The sequence below is a fragment of the Daphnia pulicaria genome, chromosome 1 (assembly GCF_021234035.1).
Source record: "Daphnia pulicaria isolate SC F1-1A chromosome 1, SC_F0-13Bv2, whole genome shotgun sequence".
Lineage (NCBI taxonomy): Eukaryota > Metazoa > Arthropoda > Branchiopoda > Diplostraca > Daphniidae > Daphnia > Daphnia pulicaria.
This window is the reverse complement of record NC_060913.1, coordinates 11,050,122-11,067,271: the sequence shown is the minus strand read 5'-3', so window position 1 is coordinate 11,067,271 and position 17,150 is coordinate 11,050,122. Positions and strand designations below refer to the sequence as shown.

Sequence of the window (17,150 nt, the reverse complement as noted above, 5' to 3'; positions counted from 1 at the left end):
GGCATTAGCCATAGATCTCGTTTTTCCTTTTTTTTATTACAATAACATACAACACACACACACACACAGAGAGAGCAGCTAAGGCCGACCAACACAACTATGTATGTATATATATAGCGGACTGGCTGGCTGGCTGGCCAATCCTTTCGGGAATCACGACAAGGCGGCCGTCTATATAGCTTTAGGGTCATTTGTTTTCAAATAGCGGAGATATAGACTTTCTTTTGGTAGGGGGGAGAGCTGAGCGATTTACGAGTTCTCAGCTGTCAGACGTGATGAAGAAAAGGGTCGAGTATAGCAGCAGCGGGCCCTGCCAGCGATGGAGACGCACAGGCGCTCACGTTCTAGTCGTTCACGAAATCACGAAGTCGCGACTGCTGCTGCTGCTGGCGGCGCTGCAACATTCTTTCGCCCATTTATCGCCCACTCCATCATCAGGTACTGTATTGTCTGCCTGCATCAACTCTCTCGAGCGTATATCTACATAAATTGATCGCCATTTCTTCTTTTGCCCGTGCAATAAGATAAAAAAGAGAATCATAAGAGAAGCGCCGCCGAGCCTTGCAGGTTGGTGTATAGAAGCGAATAAACCATCAGCATGCAAACAGGAAAGAAGAAAAAGAAATCAACTGGGTGATCAAAGTCGAGTACATAAAGATTACACACCCGCACGTCTCTCTCTCTCTCTGCTGCTTTTTGGTTCTCTCCGTGATTCAGGCAACGTAGCTGCGATATGATTTCATCGTTGGCATCTCCCAGACACAGCACATCTCATCGACCGCCATCTCTGCTGCTGCCAGGGGCCCATCACCGTCACACAAGGAGGAAAAAAATAAAAAATAAAATAAAACCAACCCAAAAGTAAATCGAGTTTCTTTCGGTTTTGATGGCCGACTCTACCGTCTCCTTTTGTTTCTTTTCTCAAAAATATTATTATTATTATTATTATTATTACCCACGCGCGTTCTCCGGCTATTCGCTTGTCGTCTGCATATAATACTGACGAATGCGGCCCGCATAGTAATCGCCTACTTATTTAATAATACGCAATTCCCTTTTTTGTTTTGATTCCTTCTGCTATCAGAGTTCCGGCTGAGACTCGCGTGCGTAACTCACCTTTTCTTGTCAATTTTATTTTACTAGAATCCATGTGCGTCTTTGAATTGTTTGCATCATCTTTTTTTTTTTTGGGGGGGGGGGGGGGGAATGTTTTGTCGTGTCGGCGAAAAGTCACTGACGAGCCAAAGGGAAAAAAACGACGTGTATTAGAGCAAATAGAAAATAAAGGGAAAAGAGAGAGAGAGAGATGAACGGAGCCATAACAGGGAGACGAGAACAAGGTGTGCCATCCCTTCCCCCCCTCCTTTTTTCACGGTTGAAGAGAAGTGGTTGACAGAATTTGCTCTGCGGCATTCAACATTCACGGCCATTTCCATAATACACATCCACACACAACACACGTCGTCGCACCAACGGCAAGTTTATTCCTTCTGGGGTTCCCGACCAATCAATTCTCTGCGTTTAGGATGATTGAATTTTTGGCGCCAGACGGAAAACAACGATCAATTGACACAACAATAAACCGAAAGCAAAAGAAAGAAAACATACTAGTAACGGAAAAACAAGTAACAACAACGGCGAGAGGGTATACGGCATCGGCTCAAGAGCCAACAAACGGGACTAAGTTTTTATTACTGGAGAAAACAAAGAAAAAGGGAAAACCATTAACGAAGAAAATCAGTTGGGGAGACAGAAATAAATGTAAACGGGGGGTGTATAAATGTTGTTGGTTCTTCTACACATGTATCCGGGAAGAAAATCGTATAGGAGATATAATAATATTTGTGTAATAATTAAGCCGCCTATCACAGATCCGCAAACTGCTGCAAAGTGAAATTTTGTAGTTTTTCTTTTTCTTTTTGCTAATTTTTGTTTGTTTCCCTTTTTTACTTTTCTTTTTCCCACAATGATCGCCGTTAACGAGAGAGAGAGAGAAAACAAAAGTTTACGAAGCGATTCGGACTTTTCGAGATGCTGCTCGGACGACATTTGATGTAATTGAAACAACACTTGCCAATTTGTTAATTTGAATGTTCCATCGCTTTTGCAAAGTTGTACATTTTTTTTTTAGATAATTCTTTGTCTTGTAGAATTTATCCGACATTTTCTTTGAGTATTCGTTTAGTCGAATACGTGAAGACTAGACTAAAATAGCTAAATTAAATATTTCTCCGTGGTAAGCGGGTTAGAAAAGGAATTAACTGAAAAATAGAAAAACCGAACCGGACGAGAAAAAAACAAAACAAAACGAACACCGGAAATGATACAAAAGAACCTTGTAGAAAATGAGAAATTCCCTCTGATTTCTCTCTCTCTCTCTTTCTTCTTAATTTCTCCATAAAGCTCTTAATGATCTAAACTGAGAAGCAACTGGATCGAAGGAAAGGGGGGGGGGGGGGAGAACACGAAAATTGTCATACATTCTGAATGGATGGAATTGTGTGGGTGTTGCTGTCGGGCGTTGGCGGCTGTTTGGACGTCGACGGCTGGGTCTTCAGATCGAGCAGGGCCGCCATCTCCTCGGCTTGAAGCGACTCGTTGACGATGGTGTCGACCAACTGGTGGTCATGACTGGTGTCGATGCCAGCGGGGTCGATGGCCGTAGTGCTACCACCTCCACCTACTTTGGACCGCAGATTGCCGCCGGTGAAAGCCGAGGCGATCGTCACGACCGACTGGACAGGAGCAGAACCTTTTTTCTCTCCTTTCCTCTTGGCGCCGTTGGGTTTGGTGGCGACCGAGTCGCTAGGCAGCGTCACAGTCGTCGATGAATTGCCACCCTTGTTGGGGGCATTTTGAACTAAAATCACTCGATTATAGGCCCGCCATCTGCGACACAGCGTCAAGTACATGGTACACTGTACATACATAAATACAACTCCGCCTGGATGGGGAAAAAACAAAAGAGAACAAGAGCAATTATCACAGACCTGTCAGAAAGGAAAGAGGATAACGCAGGAAATAAAAAATACGTACCGGTAAATCCAATCGCAACGACAACCAGCTTAGTCCAAAAAGGCCACTGCAATTGACCCGAATTATACTCTTCAGCCGACCGATCAATCAGGACGTAAAGCGACCATATAACGCAGGTAAATGCGACAGCGTGAAACGTCACCGAACAAGCCAGTTTGCGACGCTCCATTGAAGACATGTCAAGCTTTTCCCACTGCGTTTCAAGGTAACAGAGAGTTGAATAAATGGAGCAAAACCACAAGCGTAAATGGTGGCTAGTACTTCTTTGAATGGTTTGATTTTGGTCTGCATGATGAAAGGGTACTTGCACAGTTCACAGTTCTTCATGTCGGAACTCTGAACCCATCGCTGCAAGCATCCTTGGTGCACATATTTTAATGAGCCAGCGCAGCAGCAAGGAGCAACTAGAGGGGCCTCAAACTCGGCCTCACAATGACAAATCCTGTTGAGAGAATAATGAAAGAACACTTGAGTATGTTGAGGCAAAAGTGACATAGTATTCATTCCAAAACCTGCAAATATCTTGAGATGTGATTGATCCTTTCTTGGATAGTGTGCTAGCTGCAGACAGCAAAGGGGAATTCGGACTTTCTTCCTAGAAACAACATGACCAACAAATTAAAAAATTGGAGCAATTCTCAAACCAGATTGATAATGAAAGCAAGTACTACCTGAGAAGGCTCATTGGCCAGTTGGCTGTGGTCAGGCAGTTCTTGGTTAACATCGTGAGTAGAAGACGAAGGCGAATGCCCGTCTAAATCTCTCTCGAGTGCAGCCACGGTTTCTGTTGAATTTCGTGTTGACGAGACAACAACCTTGAGAAGAGGCATATCTACTTGAGATGGAGCCCCAAACAAAAATATAATTTCTTTTCTTTTCCACTTCTTCCAGGACACTTTAGTGAATTAATACGGATTAATCGATTGTTCAAATCCCACCGCCACTATTATCCATCGGTTTCAGGTAAAAGATCTCGCCATTTAATGAATGTTTTTGAGAGTTGTTTTTTCACGTACCAAAGAAAAACCAAGAAAAATACCCTGCGGCTAGTGAATGAAAAAGAAAACAAAAAATGCGAAGTCGCCATCTCTGAACGAAAATAGCTTCTATTTATTTACATTTATGTCCGACTTTTCATTCGTGATTCATTAACGAATCGTATGTGGAAATGAAAGTTTAAAAAAAGTTTCATAACACCATTAAATATTTCAAAATATTGTTTTCCAAGTAAAAATTCGATAATGGTCCTCGTTGACTACGCCCATTTGATTTGTGGGTTGCCTAACCCCATTTCCTTCCTGTCAGTGCTGCCCCTAACGGTCATGCTTGATTCCCCCTTCCCTTAACAGAACGGACGACGATAAGAGAAACCATTTCAAAATCACCAACTCACCTCGTGTATCATTCTTCTCCCGGCCACGTCAGGACTAGGATCGCTCTTCCATTATTTTTCTAAACGTTGACTTTGTAATTCATCAAAAATGTTCTGGGGTAAGTAACTTGTCTTGTTCTTTAATGTTGGTATGTATAATGTGCCGATTGCTGATCACTGTTAAATTTTAAATTATTGATCGTTAAGTGTCGAAAAAAGTAATTTCGACACGTTGGTAACACGTGGTTTTCTTAACACGAGTCTACTTTGCATTTCTAGGTTTGATCATCGAGCCTGGCAAGAAGTATTCGCAAACTGTTGATAGTTCTTTCCACATTTCTAAAGCCACTCTTGATTTAAGTTCTGCAACTGGTATGTATAATTTTTTTCTTTTACGCTGTGGATTTTTCTCCTGTCTAACAAGTGTTGCACCCACCATGCTTTAGATGAAGACATTACCCTTCTGCTGGACTACGAGGGACAACAGGAGTATATTCTGTGTCACCTCAACAAAAGTAACAAGCAAGAATGCTTAGATTTGAACTTCCAGGCTGGAGATAGCATCTCGCTCTTTTCTCATGGTCAAGCATCAGTCCATCTCTCAGGGTAAAATTTTTTATTGTAAAGTTTTCCAGGCATAGTAATCATTGTATGTATTTAGATATCTGCTGGGTGATGATGACGATGATGAAATGACTCTGGGTGACATGATGGAGGAGGAAGAAGAAGATGAGGATGAGGAAGAGGATGAAGATGTTGATGAGGAAATGGATATAAAGGATCTTCGTGCATCTCTTGTAGCCAAAGCTGTAAAGAGGGCCCAACCCGAGAAGTCCAGTATGTCTAGTGAAAATTTATAAATTTCACTCATTTTAATTATTTATTTGTGTTTAAGAAGATGGCAAAGCCCAAAAGAAAGCGAAGGTAGAAATTGAACAGGAAGATGATGATGAAGAAGAAGCCGAGGAAGAAGAGGAACCCAAGCAGCCCTCCCCTAAACAACTATCCAAAGCCCAAAAGAAGAAGGAAAAGAAGGTATGAGTATACATTTTAGTCTATCTTGCGGTATCGACTAAATATTCAATGTATTTGTAGGCCCTGAAACAGCAGCAGTCACCTAAACCAGCAGGAGCTGCTCCTGCTCAACAGCCTCAAGTGAAGAAAGAAGGTGCTCCTCCAGCAGCCGGTAAACCTCAGCAACAACAACAGCAAAATAAAAATAAGAAACAGAAACAAAAAGCTAATGGTTTTCAAAAGAAGTAACTTTTTTTTACGAGACTGATTTGTACATGATGCCCATTTCAATATCACTCAGTCCAATACAATACCAACAAAAATCAACTTTTTTTTTGTTTCAGTCTTCTGTTTTGTAAGAGGAATAACAATTATGTTGCGTTTACAGATAAAAAAACAAAAGCAGAGGCCCCCAAATCACCAGCGAAACAGACATTGCCAGGCGGTCTTGTCGTTGAAGACTTGAAAGTTGGAAGCGGTCCGGAATCCAAGAAGGGAGATATGGTACGAAAAATAATTTTCGTCAGTAAATACAGTGCTAAGAAAGTTTTCTAATTATATAGGTGGCTGTCTACTACTGTGGAAAACTAGCGAAAAATGGAAAGCAGTTCGACCAGACTAATAAAGGCCCTGGATTCAAATTCAAGCTTGGACAAGGGCGTGTAATTAAAGGATGGGATCTAGGTGTTGCCGGAATGAAAGTTGGAGGAAAGAGGAAGTTGACCATTCCAGCTTCATTGGCCTACGGTGCTGGAGGTGCTCCTCCACAAATTCCTCCCAACAGCACTCTTGTTTTCGATGTTGAACTTAAGGCTCTTAACTAAATTAAATCGTACTTTCAATCTTGCTTGCTATTGTCTGAATTGATGTTTCGAAGAATTTGCATAACGTAATCGTATTGTGCACTCACAAAGACCCTTCACAGTAAATAGACATGGATCAAACAATCGAGTGTTAATTTTGAACTGAGTGGTTTTTTATAAGTGAAAAACTTGAAACAATTAAGGACGAGAAAAAATATAACGGTATCAGATATCAAATATAGTTTGGGGACACTGAGGGCTGGCAGTGGCATGTGCAAAAGTAGGTCGTAAGTTGCTAAATGTTGAAGGGTCAGGATAGTTTTGTGGTTGTAAACTATTCAAGTTGATATTTTGTATCAATTGTTAAAACAGTACAATGTTGTTAAAGTGATCATATTAAAAAAATGCATGGTAATGGTCAATCTTTTAATTAACAATGTTCACCAAATTTGCATATATTTGTTTAGTATATTTATAATTAAATAAATGGACCTCGTTTAAATAATTTTAAATAATCTTAGTTCCCTCGATATTCTTGAACTAACTTAAGCATGAGGTTAAGGGAATTGGGAAAACGGAAAACCCACAATCACAATCAGTACCATTCATACATTTCAACACCCAAAATCTCCCCTTTTCTCCTTTAATAACGAGTTATTATGTTTATTTAACGAATCATTAATTTATGGTCAATTTCGAAAGGTATTTTACGAGTTTTCAATATTTTCCTAGACCCTACTTTCATCGTACTTTGTAGGCCTACACTGAAAATGTAATTTTTCCAACATTCAAATTCAATTCAAATTCAAAATGACGTATTTCAGTCAAATCAAAACTAAATAAAAAAAAAATCCGTAAACTTTTATTTTATGGATTTATTATTTAAACCAGTTCAATAATTTTATTTTCTAGAAAAATAATATTTAGCCAAAATCATCAGTTTTATTTAGATTTTGCTATGACTAATATAGGTGGCTACTTACTATTGGGCGAAAACTCTTGTAAAGTTGTCACTTTGCTGTCAAGATCTTACACCGGTCTGCCGGCATTACTATCATCAACCAAAAAAATGCGAGTTATAGGTAAACGAAATCATAAACTACACGATTTATATTTAATGGTTTTAGTAATTTCATTAACCCATCAACATTTTTTATTTGTCTCTTTAGTGATCGTATTCAATATTTTGCTGCTTTGTGCCTCGTCATTGGGAATTACTTCCTTCCTGAATACTAATGATCAGTCCAGATTGAAGGATATTCTGCTTTCTGGCTTGAATAGTGAAGATGCAGCTCCACTCGATTACGCTATTCGAGGCCTGGCACTTTTAGATTCAGACATCCCAAACAAAGATGGCCTTTGCCAGAAACTCAGTGCTAAACTTGAGTCCCAAAACACTGAAACTCTGTTTCATATAGGAAAAGTCTCTTCCGTTTTAAGCTGTTCTGCTCAGCTATCTACAACACAAAAAGAGAAACTAGAAGCAGCCATAACTGCTTCCAGTGGAGTGTCAGAGCTCTTTTTTGCAACAGGAGCCCTTTCTTCATTTGGTGTCTCACTTGATGCTCCTAAAGTTTTGAAAGCACTTAATGCTGCTCTAAAGAAGGATGACAGTATTTCAAATTTGGGACAAGCATTCCAGATTGCTTCTATTTTGGATGGTGATGTTTCATCTATATTTGGCAGGATTGAAGATGCTGTTGTGCAAGCTGATCAGGTAAATATGCCTATTAATATAAGTAAAATGTTAAAGTTTAACAATACCTTTTTTGAAACATTTTTAGGTGGATGGGAAGATGTTGCAGTTTGAAGGTGGTCTTAGTGTTACAGCTCTAGTTATTAGTGGTGCTTATAAGCTAGCTAATACAGTTGGCCAAGCTCCTTTGATTAGTAAAGAACAAGCTAACAAGTTTGCTGAATACTTTGTTAGCCGTAAATCTGTTCAGACTGTCAAGGGAATTTACTACCTTCTGGAAGTCACCTCTGTGTTGTCTGATAATGCTTTCCACATTCCTGTTGCCATCACTCTGGCTAGCAAGGCTGCTGTTTCCAAGAGTGAACCCAAATTTCAAGTGAGAGTTAGCAATATTCTAGGCAAGAGTTTGGGATCGCTGAACGTTGTCGCAGATTCAGCGACTCGTACTATCGATGACGCTGTTGTTCTGTCACAGAAGCAACTGACTCCCAAGGATGGGTAAGAATTTTTTAAAATTTTATTTGAGCAGCAATCTGCTTCATTTTCATTTTCTTTTTCCAGTATGTTTGAGTTGGACTTGATGTCAAGCAATCCCGGCAAAGGAGTTTACAAAGTAGCCCTAAGTGCCTCGGCAACTGATGAGTCTCGTCTGGTTGGAAATGTTGGAGCTTTGGTAGAAGTCAAAGTTTTGACCAAGATCGCTATCGAGGAAACAGAAATTGGAACAGCTGACTCTGACCAATCAACAGCGGCCAAGCTTAAGAAAATTACATATCCACAGAAACTCGACGGCAGCATCGAAGCTGACTCGCATCAAAAACTGATTCTTAAGTTCCTGTTACGGGACACTCTAACAAAGGAATTAGTAACTGTCCATCAAGCTTTTATTCGACTGACTCATCGCGAATCCCAACAAGAAATTTTCTTTGTTGCGGAGCCCGACGTCAATGATGCATATAAATTTGATCTGGATCTGGCCACTAAAGCTAAGGATTTTCTGTACCTCTCTGGTCAATATTCCATGGATTTGATCGTTGGTGATGCCGTCATTGAAAATCCAACTGTTTGGCAAGTTGCCGAACTTCAACTTTCTTTTGCTGCTCCAAGTGCAGGACTGCCCAAAACATCCAAGGCTTCTGAAATGTACCGCGTTAAACCTGAAATTAAGGTAAAACTTCTGCAAAAACTTAATCTGAAATTTGAATAACATCAGTTATTTTTTAAATAGCACATGTTCCGTGAACCAGAGAAGCGTCCTCCTGGCATCGTTTCCAACACTTTCACTCTACTAGTGATTCTTCCTTTCATTATTTTCATTGTTATGGTAAAAAAAAGCATACATGTATGTATTAATTTTCTACTAAATAGTTTTTATATTAGGTTTCGCGTCTGGGAATCAACTTCTCTTCCCTATCATTTTCGCTTAGCGCTCTTGGGTTCCATTTGAGCATTGGAGGTAATACATCGTATAGATTTGCAAAAGCGGATTTAACTAACTGTTTTTTTTTTCTATTAGGTATTTTCGTCCTGTTCGTTTCCTTCTGGTTATACCTCAATATGTTCCAGACGCTCAAGTGGCTTGCAGTTCTTGCTTTGCCTGCATTTGTTAGTGGAAACTATATGCTAACTCAAATTGCTGCCAAGAGGAAGAACACCACAAAGCAAAATTGATGATTTATTTATCAATGTGTTCACTTAAAGTGATTTCTTGAATAAAAATAACTTGAGTCTGCTGATTGTGTTGTTGACATGAGCTTTATTTATACCACGAAAAAGCGTGAACACATTAAATTATTCTCTGTGAATCAGCACATAAAGACCGAGGCAGGCAAGGACAGCATACTGAATGAAAATATAAAAAGTTAGGCTAGAGAAATAAAATCATTTATCTGCCAGCTGCTTGTACCTTAAGTTTGGGGTATTCATTCATCATAATTGTAACCATTCCAACATATGGTAGGAAACCTTTAGCTCTACCAACTACATCACGAGGAGTTAACCAGAGCTGACCTGGGGCATAGAGTCCTCTGTCATCAACACGGTTGTTGTCACCTTTTGTGAGAAACTTGGTGGTACCATTCCCCCTTAAATAACAGATGTAATTATTTGAACAAATCAACTAATGATAAAGATCAAACTTACTTTTCATGGACTTTGAGGACTCGGTGGACTATGGGGATGTCTCTTCCTTCAATTTTAAATACAACGATTTCACCAACTCTGATGGGTTCATCAGTAGGATTTGTTAAAAATAACAAATCTCCTCTATGGAATGCAGGCTCCATTGAACCACTATATAAATTAAATATTGCAAAGGTTATCAATTTGGTTAGAAGTTAAGAATATAAGTATAAGTATCACCTCAGAACCACAACAATTGGACTTTCACTACCAGTAACTACCATTAAACCTTTCCAGATCATAAGAGCTGAAGAAACAATCATACCAAAACTCAGCACCTGATAGAAAAACTAAAGAAACAAGTAATGCACATTAGAACACATAAAGATAGGAAGTTATCACTTTATACTTGACGTTTGTTCATCCGCTGGAACTCTTCTAGCATCGATCCCAGCATTTTTTAAGTTTTGTTAAATACACGTTGCAACGAAATAAATTTCAATCCGTTCTAAATTTACGTCTTCTATAGAAACTTGTCAAGTCTAACTATTCAACAAATCATGAATTTCAAGAGGAAAAAAAACAACCCTTATTACACACAAATGTGACGTTACTTTAGAGGCTGCTGTCTGCCGGTTGAAGTGACGTGTAATAGTCCTTTCTCCATCTAGCGGTGTGTTTCAACCTTTCAAGTGATAGGTAAAGCCGGTAAAAACGAATTGTCATTTGTGATTTGTCAGCTCCCCTGCGGCCCTGCGTTAGCAAGGTTCTCTTTTTTTATATTTTCAACCAAAAATCCAAAAGTGTATGAATATATAATCCTATCAAAAGTTTGATTTTTGATTTTTTGGATCTGCTTGTGTTTTTGAAGACTTGAAGAGTTGTAGATGTAGCCTACTTCGGGAAAAAAACGAGCCCCCTTATTTCCTAACACACCCGCTGTGGCGCTGTCGCCAAGAAGAAAGAACAGGTAAAATTATTTAGAATCTAGAGCAGCCACATATTTCGTGACATATGACAGTAGCTTTTTGTGTTTTCATTTTTGAACCGAGTTGAGTACTAGTTGACCGAGTTCCCATTTTTGTCCTTATGACTTTAACACATTTCTCTCAGTTCAAACATACACTCTGATTCACGAACAGTAATATTTTTAAAAATGATTATTGTTTTGTTCAAGCAGTATTAACAAAATCTACTATTCACAAACACCTTATTTTCAGCAAAAAAAAAACAGCCTTGTTTAAAACTAAAATGACAAATGGTAAACTGCTTACTGGTTTACCTATTGCTGTTGATTTCTGGAAATTACCTCCAAGTAATGGTTTATTCAAGGTACATATAGGAAAATTTTAAAAATTATTTTTTTTACCGAAAGTATTTTTTATCCCACCAGACATACCTGTACTTTCTCACACATTTGCATACTGATCATACAAAAGGTCTAACAAGTACTTGGACAGAAACCATTTACACATCAAGTTTGAATCGTGACCTAGCAATCTCTATGCTCAAAGTTAACCCTGAATTGATCAAACCATTGGAAATTGGTGTTAGTTACAAAATGAGTTTACCACCTGAGTATGGAAAAAGTGATGAAAATGGTAGCAGGTTTGTTTCAGTCACTCCCATAGATGCTAATCACATAAAAGGATCAGTGATGTATCTATTTGAAGGTAAATCAAATATATTTTTTTTACATAACATTCTAATGTCTGAATTAAAATTCTCTTGATGTTTACTTGCACAGGAAGTTTTGGCCGTCTACTTTACACCGGAGATTTTCGATGGTGTGAATCCATGATTAACGATCCTGTTTTAAAAAATCTGTCAGAAAGCAAAGTATAAACAACTACTTAACTAAGCTAAAATAGTTTTGATTTTATTCTAATTTTGTTAAAAGGATCTAAATGTGTTATACATTGACAACACCTTTGAGTATATCGGCAATGAGTTTCCTACGAGAGAACAATGTACGCTAGATGTTTTAAAGATCATGAAGTTAGTATTCAATTTTCTGAAGTAAAATTTTCTGAACCGTATTTTATTAATTTTGTCCAACAGAAATCATCCGTACCATCGAATCATATTCGGATGTCAGAGCATTGGTAAAGAGGATGTGTTGTTACAGGCTTCTTTAGAAAGGAAGGTAAATTGCGAACCATTTTCGTGGTATATCATTACTAAACTATTCTAACTGAATACCATTTGTTTTTGTTTGTGATCTATAGGAGAAAGTGTATGTTCCAGAAACTATCTTGAAGTGCTACCGTTTGTTAGGTTTACCTTGCGAGGAAATTTTCACCACAGATCAAGCTGACAGCCTGCTTTGGTTTGAAAAATTAAATCAGATTTCCCAATTTGATTTGAAGAAGAAGAATTCTGAGATGCCGACAATTGCCATCAAACTAACAGCATCCGGATTGCTGTATAAGTCTTGTAAATTCAAAGATGATGAGCTCATTTTCACTGTGCCTTATAGCAACCACAGTTCAGCGTCAGAACTGGCTAAATGCCTCGATTTTCTACAACCAGGCTTGGTTGAGCGTATCGTAAGAACCAATACCCAAAAACCGGGTTTGTCGATCATTGACAAATTTCACAGCTACCTGGCCACCATAAAAGCAGCTGAAATGACCGACGACATCACTTCCGATTCGATGGAAATTAGCAGTTTTGATAGCCCGGTTTTCAATAGTCAGGCTCCCGATTATTTTTACTCAGCAGTCAGCCAATTTCAATCGCCAATGCCTATTGCGCCTACCGGAACGGAAGATACAGCATTAAGTGAAGACATGGACGAAGAATTGCACCTTGAATTGGGATCGCCTCGAATACCCGTTGCTGCCCAAACGTCACCTTTACTTACCACAACATCCGGAGAACTGGACGAGGTTGTCACTGAGGTCGATTCAATTGTTTTTTCAATATGCTCGGATCTAGATCAGTTTGGAGAAGAAAATAACAATGAGTATACTTTATACTCGGATGCCTTCGAAAAGTTAATGTCTTTGCACAAGATTTATCAGCCGTTCACAGACATTCCTATGCAAAATTAATGGAATAGCAAACGTGTTCCTATTACCCAATTTCTGTTTTGTATCTACCAGTCGCAACAAGTCATATATTTATGGATTCATTGGAAGTAATACTATAAATAATTGCAACAGCATATAATTTGTGAAACTCTCAACGTCTTTTCAGTCTTTCATTTATTACTATAATTGCCTTTTGTGTTCAATGTATAAATAAAAGAAAATCAGGTTAAATGCTGTTTTTTTTCCTCTCACCCCGACATTCGAAATCAGATCTTTGGTTTTAACAAACACTTAGGGTATGAAAGCAAAAAGATGTTTTTGCTGTTATTCTGTTATAATCTAGACGGTCCAAGTTATCCTTTACGTTCTAAAATCATACGAGTTATTTCTTTATAAATGTAGCTGGATTTATATATTATTCTGGGGGGGAAATAAAGAATTATGGCTTTGAGTTTTTACTCTCGGCTTATATATTAGTTTTCTTGTCTGTGGATTTTGCCGCGTCAGGAAATCTGCTGTTCCATTGGTCTTGCGCGTTTTTCCCATATCTTCATGTGAAATTTCAAATTCGCCATATCACATGAGGCTGCAAAAAGCCATTCCGTCAGCAAGGACTATTGAACGAGAAATATTTTTAAAAAACAAATTAAATTTTAAGATTGGAAAAAACCTAAGGACCTTCTTGCATCAGCACATGAGTCTCCATTGGGAAAACTGCATCGCCACAATTGTCCTCTTGTTCCTCATCTTCGGCGTTGAAGTATCTAGCCTATAGGCCCGTAAATAATATTAGCAGCTCAGTTTTATTTCACGAATGTTTGCTCAGCTCTTTCAAGGGTCTTAATACTTGACATTCACGACAGTTGCAGTATCCAATCGGCATGGCAGTAACCATTGTTGAAAGATTCGAATCGTTCTGGTCGTTGGGTCCGTTCTGCGCCATTGCTTCATCATAAGTGGGTGGACATATACTCCCCGAACGTACCGATTCGCTCTAAAAAACACAAACATTTATTTTATTTTTATGAAGTAGTAATCGCACATTTCTTGCCACATTTTCTGACCTCAGAATTGCCGTCGTAAGGAGGTGGTGGTGATCGGGGCATCAAGGACTGGAGTCGCGTGACCACCGTTGACGCAGTGGAACCCTCTTCCAAAACAGCTGATTGAGGTGTGAAATTCAAGCGCGGATGACCCTGTTCCGGAGTTGAGTTGGCGATAGAATTTGCTTTACTAACGCGCGGACTACGCGTTCCACCTTCCGTCTCACTTCTCGTACGCCGGAAGAGCATTCTCCGCATTCGGCTACAATTCGACAAGCTAGTAGAAGCCGCGGTGCGAGACGGATCGTCACCTTCCGTCGATCCTGAGGTCCGGTCACATTTTGTTTTAACGTTTCTTCAGCTTGTTAAGTGTTTAAGTATAGGTCCAATATACCTGCCGATGGAGTCACTACTTCGTCCAGTGATGCTGCCTGTGTCAATAGAAAGCGTTCGCGGAATCGATTCTTTTTTTTATCTTTCAATTGCTGTTCGGCGGCCATGATTGCTGGGCTGTTTCTTTGCGGGTTTTCCCGTTGCCACACTCGAGAAACAACACGGAATATTATAAATCTTCAGAAGCCTTTCCGACTACCTCGGTTTCCTCAAGGGTATACAGCGTGTTCCTCTTATTGCTAAAGCGTTATACTTTGGTATACTTCGACTGCGGCTGCTCCGTCACAGCAGGTCAACTGGAATCTGCGCAGATCTTTTCAGCCAAACTCTACGAGAGAGACGAGAGAGAGGGGGAACAAGTGAGAAATGCGCCCATTGGACCAAATCAATACAGCGGTGAACTCGCTTACTGTTCCACGCCTACATTTATAACCATATGCAGCGCTTCAGTTGCTCACCACACGTTAATGGTACACACACCGACAAAGATTTAAAATGTACTAATCACCCACATAAACCAGAGTTAATTAAACTCCCATTTTATGCGAACAATTCATTAACAAAGTACAGGAAAAGAGTTGCGATCTAGACGAAAAGTTAATGGTTTTCCCAGAAATTCAAGTAGTCAGAATGTTTCAGACCACATCGCACTATTGATTAATTAATTTTTTCTGCTTTGGAAGATTCCTTCCGGTAACTTGTCAGCTTTCTTGGTTATTATTTCTCTTGATTGGTATTATTCTTTAATTTTTTTTTTCTACTGAGGACAAGAACTCAAACTATCGGGGAATTAATCCCACACCTTTAGCCATTTTTCTTTAGAGTCACGCAGTCCAATGAAACAATTTAGCAAAAAATGTCACGCACTACTGCGCATGAAGAGTACGAGCCCATTATTCTGTTGTGTATACAGGGATTAAAATGAGCTAAAAGAGGCGAGTTCAATTCAGTATAGGCTCTAATGACAAAGAAAATTGATATTTTATTTAAAGTAGTCACTATTATTAGGCTTATAAGAAAATCAAAAAGTAAAGAAACAGATTCCAGTATTTTTGTTTGACCAACTAAAAGCCAGCACACATTTTAGACTTGATTACAGAACATTTTGCACTTTATGGGAATAAACGAAACCATAGTTCCCACCGGTCGGCAGCACTACACGTTGAGGTAATCAATACGCCACGAAGCTGGGCAGTTTAAGAATTTTGCCAGTTTTTCAGTAGCACGATAAATAGTAATTACATTATTCTCAGACAACTCGAACGAATTCGAAAGCACAGGATAATTTTGTCTTACCTTGTTTATTAGCGTCTTCAATTTCGAGCAGCAATAGACTAAGTCGACGACTTTCAACTTGGCAACTGGCGGCAACTGATTTGGAATTATACTGTAACAGATCGTGTCATCCATTCTCTTGCTTCTGTCAGGTTCTTGGCAGACGAGATGCGCATGCGGGAAGAACTTTTCTTTTTTTTTTCCTTTTTTGGGGGAGGTTTCGAACGAATCATATGGCCAAAAAATTCATAATAAGATTGGAAAGGATGAAGAATTGCATGTATACTGGCTCACACTGTTCGGGTTTCCCAGAAGGTGAAAAATCTATATTGAAATTCAAATAACATATAGAGATTATCGGGATTTTACATCCGAATTTGACTTTATCTTGCACGGTACTCTTCTTCGATTCAATTCTGCAATGCCAGCTTTATCTGAAGCAAGATTTTTCCTTTTTTTTTTTTTTTTGTCATCAAAGCCCATGAAGAAAGTACAAGATGACGACATCTTATAAAGCCCTCGCGCTTGCTTGTGGCTGCGGCTTTCATCTTTTTTTTTCCCGGAAGATACAAAGTCACCCAACCCTTTGAGCTCAGTGCATTGATCCACGTGACTAAAATTCAGTTGGAACAAGCTCTCTGTACGTATTGTAAAGTATTGATTGGCACGGAAAAGTCGATGATCGAATGATGGTCTTTAATGGTGACCCCACACGCCATTCCATTGATTTCTTTAAATTTAGCGTCCTCTCCAAAAGACTGTCGTTTATTATTCTCTTCTACTCATCCTTTTGTGAAGTGATGACAAATTTATAGATATAATCATCGACACCAAATTCTTCTGTGTGGTGGTGCGTCCTTAAAAGTTCACATCGGGAACAATGGAAAAACGAAGAAAAAAATCAATTGGTTTCATTTTTTTGTCACGCTAGCGTAGTCTTTCTTATCAATGGCGTCGTCGTCCCTTATTGGATTCGATCCAACGTAGAAAGATGGATAATAATAAGGACCTACAGTTATAAGGATCGATATTCAGCTGCCATATTTTCTCGTTATACTAGTCCCCCCCCCTCGCTGAAACTCGCCGCTTTTAGCCAAATCCGACCGCTAGCAAACACTAAGTCTAAATATGTTGACGTGATTATTTGATTATTTCTTGTCTCGCCCATTCTTTAACATAAATCGATTTATCGAATGAGAGGGAATTTTATCGCTCTGAAAACCCCAGCTAATAATCCGCCTTACCAATGCGAACAAGGGTGTAGTTGTATTTTTACGGATTTAGTTACCCAAAAAAACACCGTCTATGCACTTAAGCGGAAGAATGCTTGTTAAAACGCTGCTGTGCCAAGTGAAAAAGCCT

The 17,150-nt window shown here is 39.1% G+C and overlaps 6 protein-coding genes across 8 annotated transcripts; 3 read left to right on the top strand and 3 right to left on the bottom strand.

Moving 5' to 3' along the window:
* Positions 1-1,246: 1,246 nt before the first annotated feature.
* LOC124320745 (E3 ubiquitin-protein ligase MARCHF8-like) lies at positions 1,247-4,093 on the bottom strand. Its single transcript, XM_046783627.1, has 5 exons — positions 3,708-4,093; positions 3,549-3,631; positions 3,298-3,478; positions 3,037-3,229; positions 1,247-2,944 (listed from the first exon to the last, which is right to left on the bottom strand). The coding sequence occupies exons 1-5, from the start codon at positions 3,864-3,866 to the stop codon at positions 2,475-2,477; spliced, it is 1,086 nt and encodes a 361-aa protein (XP_046639583.1). The 5' UTR covers positions 3,867-4,093; the 3' UTR covers positions 1,247-2,474.
* Positions 4,094-4,367: 274 nt separating this feature from the next.
* On the top strand, positions 4,368-6,371 carry LOC124320743 (46 kDa FK506-binding nuclear protein-like). Of its 2 annotated transcripts, none has more exons than XM_046783626.1 (8): positions 4,368-4,527; positions 4,688-4,780; positions 4,855-5,014; positions 5,070-5,245; positions 5,307-5,443; positions 5,504-5,594; positions 5,811-5,926; positions 5,986-6,371. In XM_046783626.1, the coding sequence occupies exons 1-8, from the start codon at positions 4,518-4,520 to the stop codon at positions 6,244-6,246; spliced, it is 1,044 nt and encodes a 347-aa protein (XP_046639582.1). In that variant the 5' UTR covers positions 4,368-4,517; the 3' UTR covers positions 6,247-6,371. The 2 variants fall into 2 exon arrangements, with proteins under 2 accessions (XP_046639582.1, XP_046639581.1); XM_046783625.1 differs by having other exon boundaries at positions 5,304-5,443.
* An 827-nt stretch (positions 6,372-7,198) lies between these two features.
* LOC124320677 (dolichyl-diphosphooligosaccharide--protein glycosyltransferase subunit 2-like) lies at positions 7,199-9,657 on the top strand. Its single transcript, XM_046783541.1, has 7 exons — positions 7,199-7,307; positions 7,395-7,942; positions 8,010-8,419; positions 8,483-9,089; positions 9,150-9,245; positions 9,302-9,377; positions 9,438-9,657. Exons 1-7 carry the CDS (start codon positions 7,295-7,297, stop codon positions 9,590-9,592), a joined length of 1,905 nt encoding a protein of 634 aa, XP_046639497.1. The 5' UTR covers positions 7,199-7,294; the 3' UTR covers positions 9,593-9,657.
* On the bottom strand, positions 9,658-10,712 carry LOC124320678 (signal peptidase complex catalytic subunit SEC11A-like). The gene is made up of 5 exons (XM_046783542.1): positions 10,452-10,712; positions 10,283-10,392; positions 10,064-10,213; positions 9,828-10,005; positions 9,658-9,763 (listed from the first exon to the last, which is right to left on the bottom strand). Exons 1-5 carry the CDS (start codon positions 10,497-10,499, stop codon positions 9,713-9,715), a joined length of 537 nt encoding a protein of 178 aa, XP_046639498.1. The 5' UTR covers positions 10,500-10,712; the 3' UTR covers positions 9,658-9,712.
* A 327-nt stretch (positions 10,713-11,039) lies between these two features.
* Positions 11,040-13,232, top strand: LOC124320675 (5' exonuclease Apollo-like). Of its 2 annotated transcripts, XM_046783539.1 has the most exons (7): positions 11,040-11,183; positions 11,263-11,374; positions 11,436-11,715; positions 11,790-11,881; positions 11,943-12,040; positions 12,104-12,188; positions 12,271-13,232. In XM_046783539.1, the coding sequence occupies exons 2-7, from the start codon at positions 11,294-11,296 to the stop codon at positions 13,096-13,098; spliced, it is 1,464 nt and encodes a 487-aa protein (XP_046639495.1). In that variant the 5' UTR covers positions 11,040-11,183; positions 11,263-11,293; the 3' UTR covers positions 13,099-13,232. The 2 variants fall into 2 exon arrangements, with proteins under 2 accessions (XP_046639495.1, XP_046639494.1); XM_046783538.1 differs by having other exon boundaries at positions 11,040-11,374.
* A 172-nt stretch (positions 13,233-13,404) lies between these two features.
* LOC124320676 lies at positions 13,405-15,894 on the bottom strand. Its single transcript, XM_046783540.1, has 6 exons — positions 15,810-15,894; positions 14,515-14,841; positions 14,142-14,443; positions 13,925-14,071; positions 13,756-13,846; positions 13,405-13,691 (listed from the first exon to the last, which is right to left on the bottom strand). Exons 2-6 carry the CDS (start codon positions 14,618-14,620, stop codon positions 13,654-13,656), a joined length of 684 nt encoding a protein of 227 aa, XP_046639496.1. The 5' UTR covers positions 14,621-14,841; positions 15,810-15,894; the 3' UTR covers positions 13,405-13,653.
* Between the last annotated feature and the right edge of the window lie 1,256 nt (positions 15,895-17,150).

What these genes read in the sequence shown, in the direction of transcription:
- LOC124320745 (XM_046783627.1), bottom strand. Translation starts at nt 3,866, where the DNA reads ATGCCTCTTCTCAAGGTTGTTGTCTCGTCAACACGAAATTCAACAGAA. An exon ending in ACATCTCAAGATATTTGCAG is followed by an intron (nt 3,479 to 3,548) that starts GTTTTGGAATGA and finishes TTCTCTCAACAG; the next exon opens with GATTTGTCATTGTGAGGCCG. An exon ending in AAATCAAACCATTCAAAGAA is followed by an intron (nt 3,230 to 3,297) that starts GTACTAGCCACC and finishes CTTGAAACGCAG; the next exon opens with TGGGAAAAGCTTGACATGTC.
- LOC124320743 (XM_046783625.1), top strand. An exon ending in GCATCAGTCCATCTCTCAGG is followed by an intron (nt 5,015 to 5,069) that starts GTAAAATTTTTT and finishes GTATGTATTTAG; the next exon opens with ATATCTGCTGGGTGATGATG. An exon ending in AAAAGAAGAAGGAAAAGAAG is followed by an intron (nt 5,444 to 5,503) that starts GTATGAGTATAC and finishes ATGTATTTGTAG; the next exon opens with GCCCTGAAACAGCAGCAGTC.
- LOC124320677 (XM_046783541.1), top strand. An exon ending in GCGTTAAACCTGAAATTAAG is followed by an intron (nt 9,090 to 9,149) that starts GTAAAACTTCTG and finishes TTTTTTAAATAG; the next exon opens with CACATGTTCCGTGAACCAGA. An exon ending in TCATTATTTTCATTGTTATG is followed by an intron (nt 9,246 to 9,301) that starts GTAAAAAAAAGC and finishes TTTTTATATTAG; the next exon opens with GTTTCGCGTCTGGGAATCAA.
- LOC124320678 (XM_046783542.1), bottom strand. Translation starts at nt 10,499, where the DNA reads ATGCTGGGATCGATGCTAGAAGAGTTCCAGCGGATGAACAAACGTCAA. An exon ending in CCAATTGTTGTGGTTCTGAG is followed by an intron (nt 10,214 to 10,282) that starts GTGATACTTATA and finishes TAATTTATATAG; the next exon opens with TGGTTCAATGGAGCCTGCAT. An exon ending in ATGAATACCCCAAACTTAAG is followed by an intron (nt 9,764 to 9,827) that starts GTACAAGCAGCT and finishes ATTTTCATTCAG; the next exon opens with TATGCTGTCCTTGCCTGCCT.
- LOC124320675 (XM_046783539.1), top strand. Translation starts at nt 11,294, where the DNA reads ATGACAAATGGTAAACTGCTTACTGGTTTACCTATTGCTGTTGATTTC. An exon ending in AAAATCTGTCAGAAAGCAAA is followed by an intron (nt 11,882 to 11,942) that starts GTATAAACAACT and finishes TTTTGTTAAAAG; the next exon opens with GATCTAAATGTGTTATACAT. An exon ending in AGGCTTCTTTAGAAAGGAAG is followed by an intron (nt 12,189 to 12,270) that starts GTAAATTGCGAA and finishes TGTGATCTATAG; the next exon opens with GAGAAAGTGTATGTTCCAGA.
- LOC124320676 (XM_046783540.1), bottom strand. Translation starts at nt 14,620, where the DNA reads ATGGCCGCCGAACAGCAATTGAAAGATAAAAAAAAGAATCGATTCCGC. An exon ending in AGTAGTGACTCCATCGGCAG is followed by an intron (nt 14,444 to 14,514) that starts GTATATTGGACC and finishes ACCGGACCTCAG; the next exon opens with GATCGACGGAAGGTGACGAT. An exon ending in TCATGTGCTGATGCAAGAAG is followed by an intron (nt 13,692 to 13,755) that starts GTCCTTAGGTTT and finishes CTCGTTCAATAG; the next exon opens with TCCTTGCTGACGGAATGGCT.